The 19,086-nt window shown below is 39.8% G+C and overlaps 1 protein-coding gene across 6 annotated transcripts in view; it reads left to right on the top strand.

Moving 5' to 3' along the window:
• Positions 1-19,086, top strand: part of LOC132836765 (uncharacterized) — a 179,964-nt gene that overhangs the window by 36,679 nt on the left and 124,199 nt on the right. For all 6 annotated transcript variants that reach the window (XR_009647396.1, XM_060856214.1, XM_060856216.1 and 3 more), the window contains exons 5-10: positions 221-346; positions 583-708; positions 1,944-2,395; positions 4,478-4,592; positions 14,690-15,123; positions 15,911-16,058. Coding sequence is in view for 5 of the 6 variants with exons in the window: in XM_060856214.1 (XP_060712197.1) it covers positions 221-346; positions 583-708; positions 1,944-2,395; positions 4,478-4,592; positions 14,690-15,123; positions 15,911-16,058 (1,401 nt within the window). In the remaining variant the exon portion in view is untranslated. The remainder of the gene's footprint in view (positions 1-220; positions 347-582; positions 709-1,943; positions 2,396-4,477; positions 4,593-14,689; positions 15,124-15,910; positions 16,059-19,086) is intronic.

The following is a 19,086-nucleotide window of genomic DNA, read 5'->3' as shown; positions in this document are numbered from 1 at the left end:
TTCTCTCTTTGTGCAAATTTTGACTGGCAGAACTGAAATCAGTAAAGTTTATAAACAATGATCACTGGCATAAATCCATGTTTCATTTTTGTAGCACCAAAATTGATAATATCTCCTTTTAAAATATTTGTAAACTGAGCTAAATAACCATTATGATTTGAACATTCTGTACTACTGTTGTGATTTTTTTTGCCTGTATTTTTCCATTTCTTTTATCCAGTTGGAGTAAAACTGAGTGATCTCCAACTCACTGAATGTATAAATGTGGAACATTTAGGACTGGCTTCCACGCAGAGTGTTGAATTGGTTTCTTCCTTTCCTGTAAATGAATCTCATGGGATTCGAGGTAAGGATTTCATTTTATTTCTCAGTAAGAATCGACTTTCAACTAACTATTGGGTCTGTTGCTATTTAATCTAGTTTGTATGGTTAAGGTGGGGAGTGGTACAAGGGGAGAACATTTGGACAGAATGCTGGGAGAAAATCCTTCAGGGCAGGTCGACAGGCTAGAGTATGCTAGAGCTGTGCCGCTGAATTTCCCTCATCAGTGTTTAAGCAACTTGTGACTTGATTTTCTTTCAGAAACTGGAATTCCATTTATCTCCCGAACAGGAAAAACAAATGATCTCACCAAGATTAAGGGCTGGAAGAACAAGTTTAACCTGCAGCCTGGGTCACCTGAGAACAATCCAAGTCCATCACCTTCAAGTAAACAAAAATATTTATAATTTTGCTTTTCTTTTGTGATTCTCGGGTGTATGCATGTTTGAAAAAGCACGAGCTGAAAAAAATTGAGTTACTGACCCATGATTAGTACAAAGGAAGATCCAAAACAACTCTTGTAGAGCCTTGTAATTCATGCTTATGAAAATGTGGACTAACTAAGCCAAGCGTGGTTTCTGCTTGAAACCTTTTGTGAATAAGTTTTTTGTCATTCCAATAGACCTGCCTTCTTTTTAGAAGTTTATAGATTTACCGCCAGATTCACTTTACTGGATTGCTCAAGGGCCAACCTTTGTTGTTGAACCTTTGACTGTGTGGGATTTGGTATCTTTTCAGATTGCAATGCTTTATTGCTAATGTTTCAGCATGATTTCAAATCCTGGCTCTGATTAACTACTAATTTCATTCACACAAGAATCACTTGATCTAATAAAGTGGAATAGAGGGCATGCTCAGTGACCCCAAATTTCACTTTCCGTCCTGTACAATTCTATAATTTTAACAAATTATTCTTGCTACTTGTTGAAGTTGCAGTGTTGGTCTTTAGGTATATAAATATTTGATTGTACTGCTTTCCCAATTCCAGAAAGTTTCACTGGTAACGGGGTTTCTTCAAAAACAATGATTTGTTGTTTTAATGATGATTTCCTTGAATAAAGAGCGATGCTATATTACACAGATTTTAAAAAAGCATATCTGTCTCACTCTATAGCATCCGTCAGCATTGAAAGTTGTTAGTTCTGATTTTGAAGTAATTAGCTTAGTTTGTCAGCATCTAAACAATTTTTTTAACCTATGCCTGTGTGAGCCTTCATGAGACTTCCTTTGCATTTTTGTTCCATGTTACTTTGTTGACTGCAAAAGTCTTCCTCATGGTTTCCATTCAGAAGTATATCCATACTTTGATGTATCTCAGTCTTGAGCAACTTTGTGCAGATCTTTCCTCTTTGTGAAATGTGACAAAAACAGCATTGACTTGTCCTGTTATTTTCCTAACTTTGATTTGCCCCACAATTGCTGTGTGTGAGAGTGAGGATTTAAGAGGTTTCATTAGCAAAACCATATTCAAAAAAGACTCCATATTAGAAAAACCTCCCCCTCTGTTTTGTCTCCTTAAGCAGAAGCTGAATTAGTAAGATTGTGTTGATGGTAATGGACTATTTCAATGCTACTGTTATTAGTTACTCTCTTTCTGAACTATCCTTCCTTTTTATTACTAGGTGTCAGCCCAGCGGTTATTAAAAATAGATCAGCATTTGTTAGCGACTTGCTTGATGAGTATCTGGAGAAAGAAGGGAAGATCATTGAGCAGTCACTCTTGTATGACTACAAGATACCAGAGATTGGTTGTCAAACTCCAACCACGTTGGACACATCATGCAATATTCAACAAAACACTACTCGTTCACCTGACTTTGGTGCGCCACTGAAAAATAAATCTTCACACTTGGAAATGTCTCCAGTGTTAGAGAAGCATTTTAGTGTCACAAATAAAGGCATTTTCATCAGAGATATACAAAGCACCAGTGTGGACGCGAAAGCTAAGTGTACAAAACAGAAGAATGACAATTCGGCAGCTAAAAGACCCAAAATAGCCAGTCAATATGACAGTAAGACACAATTAGCCAGTAACAATAAAGAATCTGCAGTTTGTGCCACAGCTCCACAGAAGGTGAGACTTAACATTACAAAATCTAATTTCTTCCGTGTTTCCTCAGCAGTGTCAGACAAATTGTCTTCTCCTGGTGAGAGAATTTGATTTCCTCACACCAGCCACCTCTGAATAAGATCTGAGTATCAGAACCTGAAGAAGTCATATGAAATTGACCATTAATTCAGTTTCAGTCTTTACAGGTGCTGCTGACCTGCTGAGTTTCTCCAGCACTTTTGGTTCTTATTTCTGATTTTAATATCCAATGCTCTTATTAGATTGAGATTTGTCTTTTGTTTATTTTATTAGCTATCTTAATTAGGTGACAGAGTTTAGACTCATTTTGAAGAAAGTTTCACTTTGAAGATTCGTTTGTGAGAATTTTGTAGACATCATTGACTATTTGGAACTGAATCGTGGCAGAAGAATTATTTGCTGTCTCCTACTTTCATAATGTGACGTCAGCCACTAAGCTCAAAAGTCATGACTTATTAGAAAATGTAGCCTGAGAATGCCATCTGACTTTGATTTTGATGAAAATGTATAAATGATGTCATTGAGAAGAAAGCAGGTTATGAATTTAATGTTACTTTCTGATTTATAGGTTTATTCAAGTTGTAACCACTATCGTGGGGGTCCCATTGGATGTTTTCAAACCTTTCCCTTTTCCAGTTTCCAGAGTCTTAGAAATGTAGGCTGGAGTGTTTTGGCCACAGATTTGTTGCTGTATTCACCCATTCACCCATGGGTGTTAGGAGGACTAATGTGGCATAGTGGTAAAGGCCATACCTCCAAGCTACAGAAGTCCTGAATCAAGTTTCACCTGCTCCAGAAGTGTGCTGTAATATTTCTGAACAGGTTCATAGAATGCATCTAACCTACACATCCTGTACACTATGGGCAATTTAGCATGGCAAATTCACCTAATCTGCACATCTTTGGACAGTGGGAAGAAACCGGAGCACCCAGAGTAAACCCACGCAGACACGGGGAGAATGTGCAAACTCCACACAGTTGCCCGAGAGCTGGAATCGAGCCCAGGTCCTTGGCGCTGTGAGGCTGCAGTGCTAACCACTGTAGCCAGCTTGCCCATAGTTGTTCTGCATGTGTGCACCTGTTGCTGCATGCAGCAGTCCCATGCAACCACTGGGTGCTAGGCCACACATAGTTTTTGTGGTCTGGAGGAAACTGTTTCCCACATCTTTGTTGTCTGTTTTCATTTTATAGCCACTTTTCAGTTTTTTTAAAAGGGCTTCTCCTTAATTTCTCATTGCACTTCAACCACATATGATCTAAGGGCACTCTGTGTAGTGAGTTGGGCCTTCTGTGTCTGCTCTTGAGCCTGACCAAATTGGATATTAACAGGTCCAAACAGCAGGCCATGGAGTGGATCATTGTACCTGACTGTCTGCTCCTCTTTCGCAGCTGTGTCCATGCTTGGGTGTGTCGAGAGGGGGCATGTACTGTTCACTTGTACAATAAAAGCCTTTTGAGACCCATGGCCTTCGCAAAGACTCGGGTGCATCGTCACCTTGACAATGTTATTTTGATTTGTTAAGTTTCTTTTCATCTTTGTATAAGTTTCCATTAATTGTTAGTTTTATACCTTTGGAACAGTGTCCCATAAGGGACTGTTTTGAAAGAGTAGGATGGGTGTCACAATAATGGAACAACGGTATTGCTGGCAGAAGGATGAAGAGGGTATAAGGCTCTTAATAAATGTTTTTAGTGATTTTGCATATTGGAGATAAAGAGAGATCCAATAGAAGTTTTGAAATTACTATTTAATAGTGAAAGATTATTTTCAATAGTGGCACCCAAAAGAATTGTAAATAAGCATTACCACTAGAAATAAATAAGGCATTAGAAGTTTTGACTTAGTGTTACTGGAAGGTGGAATCCATTGTCAACTTGACTGATCATTGGATATATGAAGAACATTAAAACATGTGGGGGCTAGCAGAGAAAAGATGTATGAGTGAATGATTCCAATTAGGAGCTAATGTCAAACAAGTGGCTGCCTCCTGTCCTTAAAAAAAAATACTTTGAACTCCTTTTGTGAGTGAGTTTTGTGTAATGTTTTTCTATCACTTTTTTTCCAAGAAACAGCTGAAATCAGGTTCCACATACCTTAAGGTTGTTCCTGTGGCATCAAGTCCCAATGGAGGAAAAAAATCCAACATTTCAACAAATCAAACTGAGACAATTTATATTTCAGGTAAGGACAATGAAAACTAGAATTAAAAAAAAATTATCGATGCTGGAAACAAAGAAACTGCTAGGAAATCTCAGTACGTTTGGCAGCATCTGCAGGCAGAAAGCAGTTAATTTTTCAGGTCCAGCGACCCATTTGAAGAAAGGTGACTGGACCTGAAGTGTTAACTCTGCTTTCTGTCCACAGATGCTACCATACCTATGTTTTCCCAACAGTTTCCGATTTTGTCTCTGAAAGCCAGAATTTCACAGATCAGAAATCTGTTTTCTTGAATTACTTGTGATTGTTTTCAAATGTGCAGTTGCAAGTAGAAATGATGAACATTTCGCTGTTACTCAGCTTGTGTCTTGAACTTTTTTAGCTTGTTATTATTTCATGGAATGTGCTTATAAGGCAAGCATTTGTAGTTCATCCCTAATAGCTCTTGAACCGAGACCAACTCGAGTGCACATTGCTTCAGTTATGAAATAGCATTTAAGCCAAATGGTGTAATAGTGGTAATTTCTTACAAGACATTAGTGAAGATATAACATGGGTTTTTGCAAATGAAATGCCCATGAAAATTTCACAGATACCAGCTTTATTTGTCTTATTTTTAAATTGAATTTGACCACCAGCTGTTGTCATAGATTCATACAGCATGGAAATAGGTCCTTCAGCCTGTCATGTTTATGCTGACCAATGGGTGGCATGGTGGTACAGTGGTTATCAGCACCCCTCACTGCAGCCTTAACAGTGCCAAGGTCTCAGGTTTGATTCTAGCCATTGGGCGGCTGTCTGTGTGGCATTTGCATGTTCTCCTGTGCCGGTGTGAGTTTCTGCTGGGTGATCTGGTTTCCTCCCACAGTCCAGATGAGTGCAGGTTAGATGAATTGGCCTATTAAATTGCCTTCTCGTGTCCGGGGATGTGCAGGCTAGGTGGATAAATTGTGGTAAACGTGGGTTACAGAGATAGGGTTGGGTAGTGGGTCTGGGTAGGATGCTTTTCAGAGGGTCAGTATAGACTTGGTGGGTTAAATGGCCTCTTTCCATACTGTAGAGATTCTGTGATTCTATGAACACCAGATTACACTAATCCTATTTATCTACACTTGATCCATAGTCAGCTGTGTCCTAACATTCTTAAAGATGCTTCTTAAACGTTCCATCACCCTCTCGGACAGCACATTCCATATTTAAACGACCCTCCGGATGAAAAAAATCATTCTCAGATCTCTTCTAAGTCTTGTTAGAAACAGAGAAGAGATTCTCACGATCTCTGTAGCTCATATTTTCATATATCTCAGTCAGATCCACTCCCTCCGCCTCTTTTGCTCCAAGGGAAACTCGCCCAGATTATTCAGTCTCTCCTGATAACTAAGACTTTTCATCCCAGATAACATCCTTGTAAATCTCCTCAACACCCTCTCCAGTGCAATCGTGTCCTTCTGATAGTCTGGCAGCTAGAACTGCACACGGTATTCCATCTGTGGCCTAACTAATGTTTTCTAAAGTTGTAACAAGACATCCTTGTGGCTTTGTCCTATGCCCTGGCAAATGAAGGCAATCAGCCTGTATGCCTTTTTTCATCACCCTATCTACTTAGGCCCTTTGGTCCTCTGTACTCCCTAAGTGTCTACCGTTCATTTTGTGCTTCCTTCCCTTGTTAGACTTCTACAATCACTGTCATACTTAGTAGGATTAAATTCCATCTGCCATTGCTCAGCCCAATCTATCAGACTGTAGCCCAAGACCATCTTCCCCATTATCAACAACACTCCCAATTTTCATGTCATCTACAACCTTACTAATTAAACCTTCTGCATTCACATCCAAATTGTTAATGTTCAGAAGTAACAACAAGAGTCCCAGTACTAATCCATGTCATACACAACTTGTCACAGGCTTCCAATTACAAAAGCAACCTCCACCATCACTATTTGCCTCCTATTTATAAGCCAATTTGGGATCCAGTTTGCCAACTTGCCTTGGATTTCATGAGCTCTTACCTTTTGGACCAGCCTTCCACCTGGGACCTTGTCAAGTCCTTGTAAACCAATTGCATTTCGCTCATTAATATATTTTGTCAACTTTTCAAAAAAAGCTCAATTCAGTTAGTCGACAGGATCTCCCGCTAACAAATCCGAGCTGACTATTCCAGATCAGGCCTTGTGAGCAGCAGCGAAGCCTGGCATGTCCAGTTGGGCTTCAGCCCAATGTGGGTTTTCACAGGAAAGCCTGCCCAGAAGCCCAGCTTGGAGCATCTGCTAGCCCCTGGCTCAAGAAAGGACTGTAATGTTTGACATTTTAACTTTATTTCTTTATTTTTCTACTTTTATGCTAAAAAGACTGTAGTGCTGAACTTTTAAAATCTATTTCTATGTTTATCTTTTCTCTTTCTGTAACTGAGATTTTGTACCAATTTCTGGTGAATTTCTGCTGTACATCTTGTAGACAGTACACACTGCTGCTACGGAGCGCCGGTAGTCGGGGGATTGAATGTTTGTAGATGAGGCGCCAATCAAGCGGGTTTCTTTGTAGGCGAAAGCGAGGACTGCAGATGCTGGAGATCAGAGTCAAGATTAGAGTGGTGCTGGAAAAGCACAGCAGGTCAGGCAGCATTCCTGATGAAGGGCTTTTGCCCAAAATGTTGATTTTCCTGCTCCTCGGCCGCTGCCTGATTTGCTGTGCTTTTCCAGCACCACTCTTGTCCTGGATGGTGTCAAGCTTCTTGAGTGTTGTTGGAGCTGCACCCATCCAGGCAAGTGGGGAGTATTCCATCACACTTCTGACATGTGCCTTGTAGATGGTGGATAGACATATGGGGTGTCAGGAAGTGCATTACTTGCTGCAGTATCCCTAGTCTTTGACCTGCTCTTGTAGCCACTGTGTTTATGTGGTGAGTCCAGTTGAATTTCTGGTCATGGTAACCCCAAGGATGTTGACAGTAAGGGGATTCAGTGATGGTAGTAATGTTGAATGCCAAGGGGCGGTGATTAGTGTCACTTATTGGTGATGGTCATTGGTCACCCCTGTTTTTAATGCACTGTATCTTGACATAACCAAAAAAATGAATGAACTGTGGATGCTGGAAATCAGAAACAAAATCAGAAAAAACTGAAAATTTCAGCAGGCTTGGTAATGTGTGGAAAGAAAGCAGAGTTAACATTTTCAGGTCTGAAGAAGATCACTAAAATCATTCCTGCATTCTTTCCAGGACCTTCAGATCTTGCATGAAAAGTGGTGCCCAGGACTGGACACACTACTCCAGTTGAGGTTATATTCTGCACAATTTTATCTGGATAAGCAGAAATTTCCTCCGATTAAATGCTAGGATGCCTGAAGCAATTGTTTTCAGATCCTACTCCAAGGTCTAATGCCTCGGTGCTAAATACATCCATTTTCCTGGTCACAGATTGAGAATAAAGACTGTTTGTTTGCAACGATGAGCATCTTAATCTTAGTGACAATGCAAATAGGAGTTATCTATTTCCATTTCTCTGAGATTGCCTGCCTGACTTCATCCCTATCTGCGACCATCCATGCCTTCATTATCTCTCTGCTGACCATTCCAACATAACTCTGGCTGATTTTACACATTCCTCAAACTTAAAGCTTGAGATCGCCCAAAATGTAGCTGTCCATATGCTAACATTCACACCATCTCATTTGCCTATGAAGCAACAATTGGATGTTAACATTCTTGTTCTTGTTTTTAAATTCCTTCACTGCCTCATTCATTCCTACTTTGATAGTGTGTTGCAGATCTCCTCCCCCAGCTTCTTGTGCACCCTGGGTTTTAGTTACCTCAGCCTTGAGGTCTGAATTGCCTCCCTACACACTATCTAATTTTCTTCCTTAAAGATGCTCCTTAAACCGCCTCTGACCAAGCTTTTGATTATCTGATCTACTATCTTATATGACAATGTCATGTTTTGTTTTATAGTACTGTACTCTGTTAAAACATTGAAGACAGCCAAATATAATCAACATCCCTATCCCTTTATTCACAATGTAATAAAATTTAAAAAATGCAATGATCTCAAAATTGCTGCAATGGTTCTTAACCAGACTTTTTCAATAACTAGTTCTAGATTTTGTGAATAACTGATACCAGACACCAGATAATAGCTTCAACAAAAGAACTAATAATTTATGAATAATACAGTAGCTTTAGCAGAACAAAGTTAAACCATAAGATAATCTAATTAATATCTGTGATTTAAACCCACTCTCTCAATGGCAAACAGGCACAGTTACGGGATAAATCAAAAGAAAAATAAAATGTAACTGGTTAGTTCACTCAAGTGGACTCCACATCTGTAACATCACATGCAAATGGGATTGTGTCTTGCTTGGTTTCTGAAGACACCAAAACATGCAGCTAGCTTCCAGTAGGCTCCGTGGAATATTTACTTAATACTGGGATGCTATTCTCCAAACGTACAGTAAGTTGATAGGAGGACAATTAGGAAACAGTGAAACGTCAGTCCTGTAGCTTTTGCAGGCACAATCCTTCTGACTTTAATGGTTCAAAATCCAGTTCAATCTTGGTTGTTTCGTGTTAGACTGGCTGCCACCCTATGAGGCCTCTGTTAACTTTCAAATATCTATCATCTTTTTGATCATATTGCAGCTCTGGAACCATAATGTCTCGAGCATTCTTTGATTCTTGTTCAATCAGCAGTTAATCTCCAGTCCTAGCCTTGTAAGCAATTATTGTTTTTTTCAAAGGCAGGCTGTTACTCACAATCCAAAGGTCACTTCGTGGCTCTCAGTTCAGAGATCCAAACCAAAGATGATGATAAATAAAACTAGAATAATGAATGTGTCAACGACAACTGTCGACTTGGGATGTTTTGTTACATTAAATGAATTATGTAATTTTAAGTTATTCCTGTAAATGTTAAAGAATGTGAAGTCTGAATTGACAGTAACAAAGGGAATTCCTTCAATGTCCTGTCTGTATTCTATGCTGGCTATTTGCCATACATGCTGGAATGTCTAGGCAATGCTTTGGATATTAATTATTATTGAACCAGATGAAGTTCTCCTCACATTCTCCTAGATGAAATGATGTAGAGCAATGGTTCTCAAGTGTCTTTGACTGCAGATCCCTTAGGTTGAGCAAAAGATCCTCCAGACCATCTATGGTTCCAAGGAGAAAGTGAGAACTGCAGATGCTGGAGATCAGAGCTGAAAAATGTATTGCTGGAAAAGCGCAGCAGATCAGGCAGCATCCAAGGAGTAGGTGAATCGACGTTTCGGGCATAAGCCCTTTTCAGGAATGAGGAGGGTGTGCCAAGCGGGCTAAGATAAAAGATAGGGAGGAGGGACTTGGGGGAGGGGTGTTGGGAATGCGATAGGTGGAAGGAGGTTAAGGTGAGGGTGATAGGCCGGAGAGGGGGTGGGGGTAGAGAGGTCGGGAAGAAGATTGCAGGTCAAGAAGGTGGTGCTGAGTCTGAGGCTTGGGACTGAGATAAGGTGGGGGGGGAGAGGGGAAATGAGGAAGCTGGAGAATTCTGCATTCATCTCATGTGGTTGGAGGGTTTCTAGGTGGAAGATGAGGGGCTTTTCCTCCAGGCGTCGTGTTGCCATGGGGGGGTGGGGTGAACCTGACAAAGGAGTCGCGGAGGGAGTGATCTTTCCGGAACGCTGATAGGGGAGGGGAGGGAAATATATCCTTGGTGGTGGGGTCTGTTTGGAGGTGGCGGAAATGATGAAGGATGATACGATGTATCTGGAGGTTGGTGGGGTGGTAGGTGAGAACCAGTGGGGTTCTGTCCTGGTGGCGATTTGGAGGGGCGGGGTTCAAGGGCGGAGGAGCGGGAAGTGGAGGAGATGCGGTGGAGAGCATCGTCAACCATGTCTGAGGGGAAATTGCGGTCTTTGAAGGAGGCGGCCATCTGGGTTGTTTGGTATTGGAATTGGTCCTCCTCTGCTCCCAGAAGAGTCATGCTGATGTTCAACATTAAAGTGATAACAAATTCTAAACTAGAGGGCTTCAGTCTTTTATCAAATTCAAAATTCAGCTGTGTCCTCTTTTTTATTTCCAGCTTGTGTAGTATTGAAATGTGATCTCAGTTATTTGTTGGTAATGGCAGCAGGTGCTTTGGAGCTACACCAGTAAGTCTTGCATACTCAGACTCTGTTGTACTTTGGACTAATTTGCAGCCACCAGGAGGACTCTTTGGACACCCCAGAAATCCACACCACATTCTTGTGTTCTGCTGATTTAGCGAGTTAGATACATGGCTTTTGATTGCTATTTCTTTGTAAAGAACACAAAGATCTGTTTCTCATCAAATGTTAGGTGTCTTGACTTGTCATGTGCCCAAACTTGTTCTTGACTGTACTTCCATTTGAGGTTTAGAAGTAGGTTTGAGAAGTGTTTTAAATTTAAAGACAAGGTATGAAATAGAACTGGCTAAGATTAATTTGGAAATTTGGTCAAGTGAGATTTCAAAATATTCAGTAAAGATACATTCCAAGTAATAGGAAACACAGGAAAAAGGATTTATTACTTTTCATAGGGAGAGTGGAAAAGAGAAACCTGTTGATGATATGCACAATGTATTTGACAAGGTGCCAATTAAAGGTTATTACACACAATAAGAGCTCAAGGTGCAGTACATTAGCATAGATAGAGGATTAATTACGTAACATAAGCAGAGAATTTAGATAAATATAGTATTTTCGGGTTGGTAAGATGTAACAAGTACTATAGGGATCAGTGCTGGGCCCAACTATTTATAATCTTTACCAACGAACTGGATGAAAGGACCGATGTATGGTTTGCTAAATTTACTGAATAGACTAAGGTATGTCAATTCGTAAGTTATGAAAGAACTTTGCAAGTGAATATGACAGGTTAAGTTTGGCAGATTGAGTATAAAAAGAAAATTGATGGATTGTACAAATGGATCACAGTGTTAGATTTCAGATAGAGCAAGCAATTAGGAAAGCAAAGTGAATGTTGTTTATTGCAAGGGAAATAAAATATAAAAGTAACAAAGTTTTGCTATATTTGTTCAGGGTTGGTGAGACTACCCCTTGAATTCTGTTTTGGTTTAGGAAAGAATCCTTATTCAGGAAAGGATGTAATTAGAAGGAGTATAGGCACAGTCCCTTTTTTGCGAGTATGTTCCATTCTTGAGTCAATCACCATTTGATTTATATACAAGTTGGAACACAATGCAGGACAGTGTAAAGTATTATGTTGGAGGTGGTGCAGCGGAGGTTCACAGGAATGATTCCAGGGATGAAGGGCTTTCATGTGATAAGTTGAGATTACTAAGTCTGTACTCAATGGACTTCAGAAGCTTGAGTGGGAATCTGGTTGGAAGTTACAGGATAGTCTTTTTCCCAGGGATGCTGAAAACTATATGCATTCATCCTATCCATGCCCCTCATGATTTTATATGCCTCAATAATGTCACCTCTCATTCTCCCACATTCCAAAGAATAAAGTTCTATCCTGGCCAATCTCACCCTATAACTCTGGCCTGCTAGTCCTGGCAACATCCTGGTGAATCATCTTTGCATTCTTTCTAGTTTAAGTATGTCTTTCCTATAACAGGGTGACCAAAACTATACGTAATACTCAACGTGCAGTCTCACTAACGACTTATACAATGTAACATGATGTCTCAACTCCAATCCTCAGTGCCTCAATTAATGAAGCTGAAAATGTGTTGCTGGAAAAGCGCAGGAAATTCGACATTTCGGGCATAAGCCCTTCATCAGGAACACATTTTCATCTCCGATCTCCAGCATCTGCAGACCTCACTTTCTCCTCAATTAATGAAGGCCAGTATGCTAAATGCCGCCTTCATCCACCTGTCTACCCGTGATGCCATTTTCAAGGAGCTATGTACTTTGTACTCCTAGCTCTCTTTGTTCCACAACACTCCTCAGGACCTTACCATTAATTGCATAAGTCCTACCTTGGTTTGACTTTTCAAAGTGCAACACCTCACACTTATCTGTATTGAATTGCATTTGGCAATCCTCAGCCCACTTCCCCATCTGATCAAGATCCCTCTGTAATTTTTTAAACCTTCCTCACTCAATAATACCTCCTAATTTTGTATCATCTGTAAACTTAGTAATCATGCCATGTGCATTCACATAGTCTCATAGAGATGTACAGCATGGAAACAGACCCTTCAGTCCAACTCGTCCATGCTGGCCAGATATCCCAACCCAATCTAGTCCCACCTGTCAGCACCTGGTCCATTTCTATCCAAACCCTTCCTGTTCATATACCCATGCAGATTCCTATTAAATGTTGCAAAAGTACTAGCCTCCACCACTTCCTCTAGCAATTCATTCCATACACGTACCATCCTCTGTGTGAAAAAGTTGCCCTTTAGGTCTCTTTTATGTCTTTCCCCTCTCACCCTAAACCTATGCCCTCTAGTTCTGGACTCCCTCCCCCGAGGGAAGAGACTTTGTCAATTTATCCTATCCATGTCCCTTATGATTTTATAAATGTCTATAAGGTCACCCTCAGCCTCCGATGCTTCAGGGAAAACAGCCCCAGCCTGATCAACCTCTCCCTATAGCTCAAATTCTCCAACCCTGGCAGCATCCTTGTAAATCTTTTCTGATCCCTTTCAAATTTCACAATTAGATCATTTATGTAAATAACAAATATCTAAGGGCCCAGCACCCACTTCACTAGTCACAGGCCTTCAGTCCAAGAAACAACCTTCAACCATCACCCTCTGCTTCCTGCCATTGAGCCAATGTTGAATCCAGTTAGCTAGCTCTCCCTGGATCCCATGCTACCCATGTAGACAACATCTACTGCCCTAACCTCATCTACCCTCTTGGTTACCTCTTAGGAAAAACTTGAAAAGATTTATCAGACGTGACTTCCTGCGTCCAAATCCATGCTGACTATCCCTAATCACACCTAGACTGTCCAAATGTTGATTGATGATGTCCCAAAGTATTCTGTTCAACACCTTGCCTACCACTGACGCCTTATTTTAAGACAGATGTGCAATGTTTCTTGCTGCCAAGAGTGTGGGAGCAGTGAAGGCTGCATCATTAAATTTATTCAGAAACAGAGTTAGATTTTTGATTGTCCAGCGAATTTAAGATTGTGGAGAGCAAACACTAAAGTGAAGTGGAACATTCAATAAGGAGGGCTACTCCTGCTTCTAATTCATATGTTCTGTTACTAGCATACTTCATGGATATAAATTGCGCATCTTCTGCTAAGTAGACCTGTGAATATATTTTGGCTTCAATGTAAGGGAGTATGTGGTTTTCAAATTAAACCTGAGCCCACATCACGCATTGCTTAATAGAAGAAAGAAAGCAGGAGTGCTGCTCTGGGAGAAAATTAATGTTTTCTTTGTAATGTTGACAAAACAAACATTATATCTTGGATTTATTTTGGTCCACGTGCCGGAGTGGAGTGTTTGCCAACCACCAAATTCCTGACGGGTCTCTCCTGCATCTATTCTCATCATTCCTGAAATCTGTCTTGTCTGTATGATTTTAATTACTGTACCTACCTTTCCTTTCTTGCCTCGGTAGATGACCATTTAAACAGAATTCAATCCACACTTTTATGAGAACTTTGTCAGTTAGCCACATTCCATCAGACACTCACCCCACTAATTACTAGCTTTCCATGTTTATACACCATTTCAAACCATATTAATTAATATGTCCATCATCTGTTCCATCATTACTTGAGATCTCAGTCATTCCTTCAAACTATTTTAGTTGATAACAGTAAACCTATTTCTCTATAACCAACCACTTGCCCAGACTGTAGGCTGCCTTGTGTACACTCTAATCCTTGGTTGAAGAGTGGCTCTCACCTGAATAGTCATTTCATGTTTGTATTATTTCTCTTTTTCCTTTATCATGAGAAACATTTTGGAATAGATGTAGGTTCGGACAAAGATTTCAGAACTTTTATTCATTTAGTGGAGGGACTAGTATAGGTAGCAGTGTATTTTTTTGACAGTAAAGACCCAACAGCTGAAGGGCCTCTTCTGTACTCTGATTCTATGATTTCATATTGTTTGTTCTAGATTCTGCTCTCTCTTTTCCTCTACCTGATATTTTCATTTTTGGTATGCTTTTCCCCTCCTTAGATGATAAGAATGCTGAGAAATCAGAACCAAGAAACCTCCAAATTGAGTCTACTTCCCAAGCTACAATAGATCCATCTTCAGTAATGGAGCATCCATCAACAACAACAAACCGATCGACCGCTTCAAAGGTTGTTGAAGTCATCTCCTACTGTAATTGGAATGAAAGTCGTGTTAAGATTATTAAGTTAATTGCTGAGTGTGCTATGGCCAATAAACTTCCCTTGATACAGCGATTGGACAATTACGAGATTAATTTGGAAAAAAGTGATGGAACTTTATTTCCACCGAAGAAGAGGATTGATGTGAGAGCAACGATCCAAAATGTCTCCGATTCTGAACATGGATGTATTAGGCCCCTGGTGCAGAATATGGTGATTGAAGCTGTGGTTGGCAATTCTGCCTTCAAAACAAAGCTGAATAATTTAATATCCAAGGTGAGAGCTTAATTTTTACTTGTCCTCCCTGCTACGGTTTGTGCAAGGGGTGGGATTGGGAGGGGAAATGCTGTGCCAACAATTTGTTCTGATAGGCTTCCTCCTCCTGTTCACTTAAAAACTATACAGTGCGCTGTCCTACCTAAACGTGTTCAGTATCTTCATCAAATATTGGTAAAACTTAACTTGATCTGTGCAAAGATTCTCTTTCCAGTATGTAAAGCTGGTTGGTAATTTAATGATGTATGGAGTATGTTGCATTTTTATTATCCAGGTTAGAATTCCTGAGCCTCAAGTTAACTGATTATGAATCTTTGCATATTTAATAAAATTAATTGCATCAGCTGAAGTGATTTCCAGCAGCTTAGCTTGTTAATTGCAATTGGAAATTGAGCAACCTTAGTATTTTTCTTTGGCATTTCCAATGTGAGGAAACATGGTAGCAGCTGGTGATAACCAAGTCCCAGGAGCATAGAGTGTGCACTGACAGAGAAAACTGTTCAAAATTACATGGTCTTTCTTTACTGGTGGCATAATTCAGATGGTTGCACAGCATTAGAAAGTTGGATCATCAAACTTTGAAAAGTTTGTTATGTATTTTGTGTTGAAAATGTTAATCTGTCCCTTGTCTCAGCTTTATCCTACAAGGAGAATGCTTTGTTTCTTTGTTTGCCCAACATATGGGATGAAGTAAACTTGGTAGAGTGCTTGCAGACATTTTTTTTAATAACTTCTCATTTACCTGTTTTCTGATTTCCTATTTTTGTGTTTGTCTCTCCTGCTTTAGGTCTCTAAAGACAGTTCTAAGCAAACAAAAGTCGAACAGCTTGATTCTTCAGTTCATGTTGTAATGGATTTAGAGAAAAGTGTCTCCTCACCAGAAAAGAGCCCAAGTGATACCAGTTGCACTACCAACCCGTCCAACAGACTTACTGGTGAGTAAATGTCCTTTAGTTTTGATACTTAGAGTAATCGGGTTATATACAGCATGGAAGCAGACCCTTTGGTGCAACTTTGGTGTTACCTTTCCAAATGTCTTTTAAATAGTGAGGCTGTACCTGCATCTAATACTTCCTCTGACAATTCATTTTGCATATAAATTATCCTGAATGTGAAAAGGTTGCTCCTCGGGTCCCTTTTTAAATCTTTCTCCTCTCTTCTTAAAAATATGCTGTCTAGTTTTGAAATCCCTCACCTCAGAGAAAAAAACCTTTGCTCTTCACCTTATCTATGTCCCTTATGATTCTGTAGGTTACCTCTCAACCTCCGTTCTAGTGAGAAAAGTTACAGGCTATTCAGTCTCTCCTCATAACTCAAATCCTCCAGCCCTGGCAACATCCTTAGAAATCTTTAATGCAGTTTTTCCAATTTCATACTATCCTTTCTATAGCAGGGCAACCAGAACTGTGCATAGTACTCCAAAAGTGGTCTCGCCAATGTTCTGTACAATCTCAACTCCCACAATCAGTGGTCTGAGCAATGAAGGCAAGCATGCTAAATACTTTCTTAACCAACCTGGCTACCTGTGATGCAACTTTCAAAGAATGATGTTCCTGAACCCCTATGTCTCTGTTCTATAACACTACTCAGGGGACCTTTCCATTAACTGTGTAAGCCCTGCCCTTATTCGTTTTATGAAATTGCAGCACCTCGCATTTATCTAAATTACATTCCATCTGTCCCCCGTCAGTCCACTGCCCCAATTGATCACGATCCTTTTGTAATCTTACATAACCTCCTTTACTGTTTACTCTACCTCCAATTTTGGTGTCATCTGCAAACTTAACTACCTATACTTCCTATGTTCACATCCAAATCATTTATATAAATGACTAGAAGCAGTGGACCCAGCACTGAACCTTGTGGCATGTCACTGGTCACAGGCATCCAGTCTGAAAAACTACCCTCCACCACCACCTTTGTTTTCTACCATCAAGCTGATTTTATATCCTTTTGACAAGCTCTCCCTGAATCCCATGCGATCTAAATTTGCTAATCAGTCTACTGTGCAGAACCTTGTCAAAGGCTTTACTAATGTCTCTGTAGACAATGTTTACCGTTGTGTGCTCATCTATCTTTTTGGTCATGTCCTCATTAAAAAAAAACGCAATCAAGTTTGTGAAACATGATTTCCTACACACACAGCCATGCTGACAAACCCTAATCAATCCTTACCTCTCCAAATGCATGGAAACCCCATGTGTCAGAACCGCTCCAACAACTTGCTCACCACTGATGTCAAGCTCCTCCTTACAGCATTTCTTAAATAAAGACACAACATTAGCCGCGCTCCAGTCCTTTGGCGACAAGCCTGAGGCTGTAGTTGGTATGAATATCTCTGCTTTCTTCCTTAGCTTCCCACAAAGTCCTGGGATGCACTTGATCAAGTCCTGAAGATTTATTCACCTTTTATATTTTCTAATACCTCCATCACCTCTTTTGTAATGTGGACTGTTCTTAAGAACTCGGTACTTAATTTCCTGAGTTCCTGAGCTACCTTGTCTTTCTCCACAGTAAATACTGATGCAAGCTATTCATTTAGTGGATCTCCCATCTCTTGTGGTTTCACACAGGATGTTCATAATTTAAGGGGCTCTATTCTCACCTTTAAACCTTTTGGTCTTAAATTTGAATACATGTAAATGAGCTTTCTGATTTACTTGTGACACCAACAACACATCACACAAGTTATAGTTCAAGTAGAAATACATCTCAAGCGGTTTCAGGAGTTTATGTAAGAGTACGTTTGTTTTAATACTGTACATATTTCAAACGTTGCTCTGAATTGAGCTGGATTTTAGTGCAAAACTGAAGATTTTGCTATTGCAGTTGTCATGATGTAATTTTAACCTTAGCAGACAGTTAAAGTTCATTGTAACTGACCCATGGTACTGTTAGAAGGGCAGATGGGAGTTTTGCTAAGTCGATATTCCCTAAACTAAGTGCAACAGGATTTTTTTTTGATTTGTCATTTTGTTTACTATACAACATGCCAGCTGTAAATATTTGCCCAAAAGATGCCAGTAGGCAGTTGAGAGAAAATTCATTAGTTTTAAAGTACTTGAAATGCCCTGAACCTGATAAGCTGAGGACTTTTTTTTTTAAAAAGCTGATATTTACTGCCCACCCCTAATTCACATTCAGAGCATTGTTAGTTTATCCATTGTATTTACCAAACAAACAAGTTTTTATAACTATATTGCATTAGTAATAAACCTTTTTTAAAAAACTGACTAATTTGCAAAGTGAGCCTTTTAAGGTGAAAATAAAAGGCACTGATGTTTTAGGTAGCAAAATGAATAGTGCAGGTGGGAACAGAAAAATGAGAGGGGACAACTCTGAATAAATCAGTGAGCAAATGAAGTTCAATATGAGAGATTGAGGTCATCCATCTTGGATCTAAGAATAAAAGTTTCTTAAATGGTGACCTGCTAGGAGCCATGAATGAGAAGAACAACTTGACGTACAGAAATGATTAATTGGATAAGTACAGAAAAAATTAACAAAGCGGATGAAACAATCGCCTTTTTCTCAAGGATGCTGGAATGTAAAAATGTGGAATTTATAGTGTAACTATCAGACACCACCTGGCATAATTGCATTCAATTTTGGCACTGCACCTCAGGACGATTATATTGGTCTTTGAGTTGATGCAGTGTAGATTCGTCAGAATGATGCTGGATTGAATAAAAAGAAGCTGTTGAGGTTGGCCTTTAATTCAAAATTGCAGTCATGATCTAATATATTGGTGAAGTAGGCTCTTGGGATGAAAAAGCGTACTATTCGTTATGAAGTGAAAATCTGAGACTGAATTACTGCAAATATTTAAGCTTTCAAACTACTACTGTACCCATTCATTTTTAGCTAGTGTCCAAATCTGATGACTAAGCTCTCCTTGAGTGGTCTGCCACTTTGTATTAAAAATGCTTTTCATTTTAATGGTCTACTTCTTTGTCATTCCAC

This window comes from Hemiscyllium ocellatum, chromosome 47, assembly GCF_020745735.1.
Source record: "Hemiscyllium ocellatum isolate sHemOce1 chromosome 47, sHemOce1.pat.X.cur, whole genome shotgun sequence".
Lineage (NCBI taxonomy): Eukaryota > Metazoa > Chordata > Chondrichthyes > Orectolobiformes > Hemiscylliidae > Hemiscyllium > Hemiscyllium ocellatum.
This window is presented reverse-complemented; position numbering and strand designations above follow the sequence as displayed.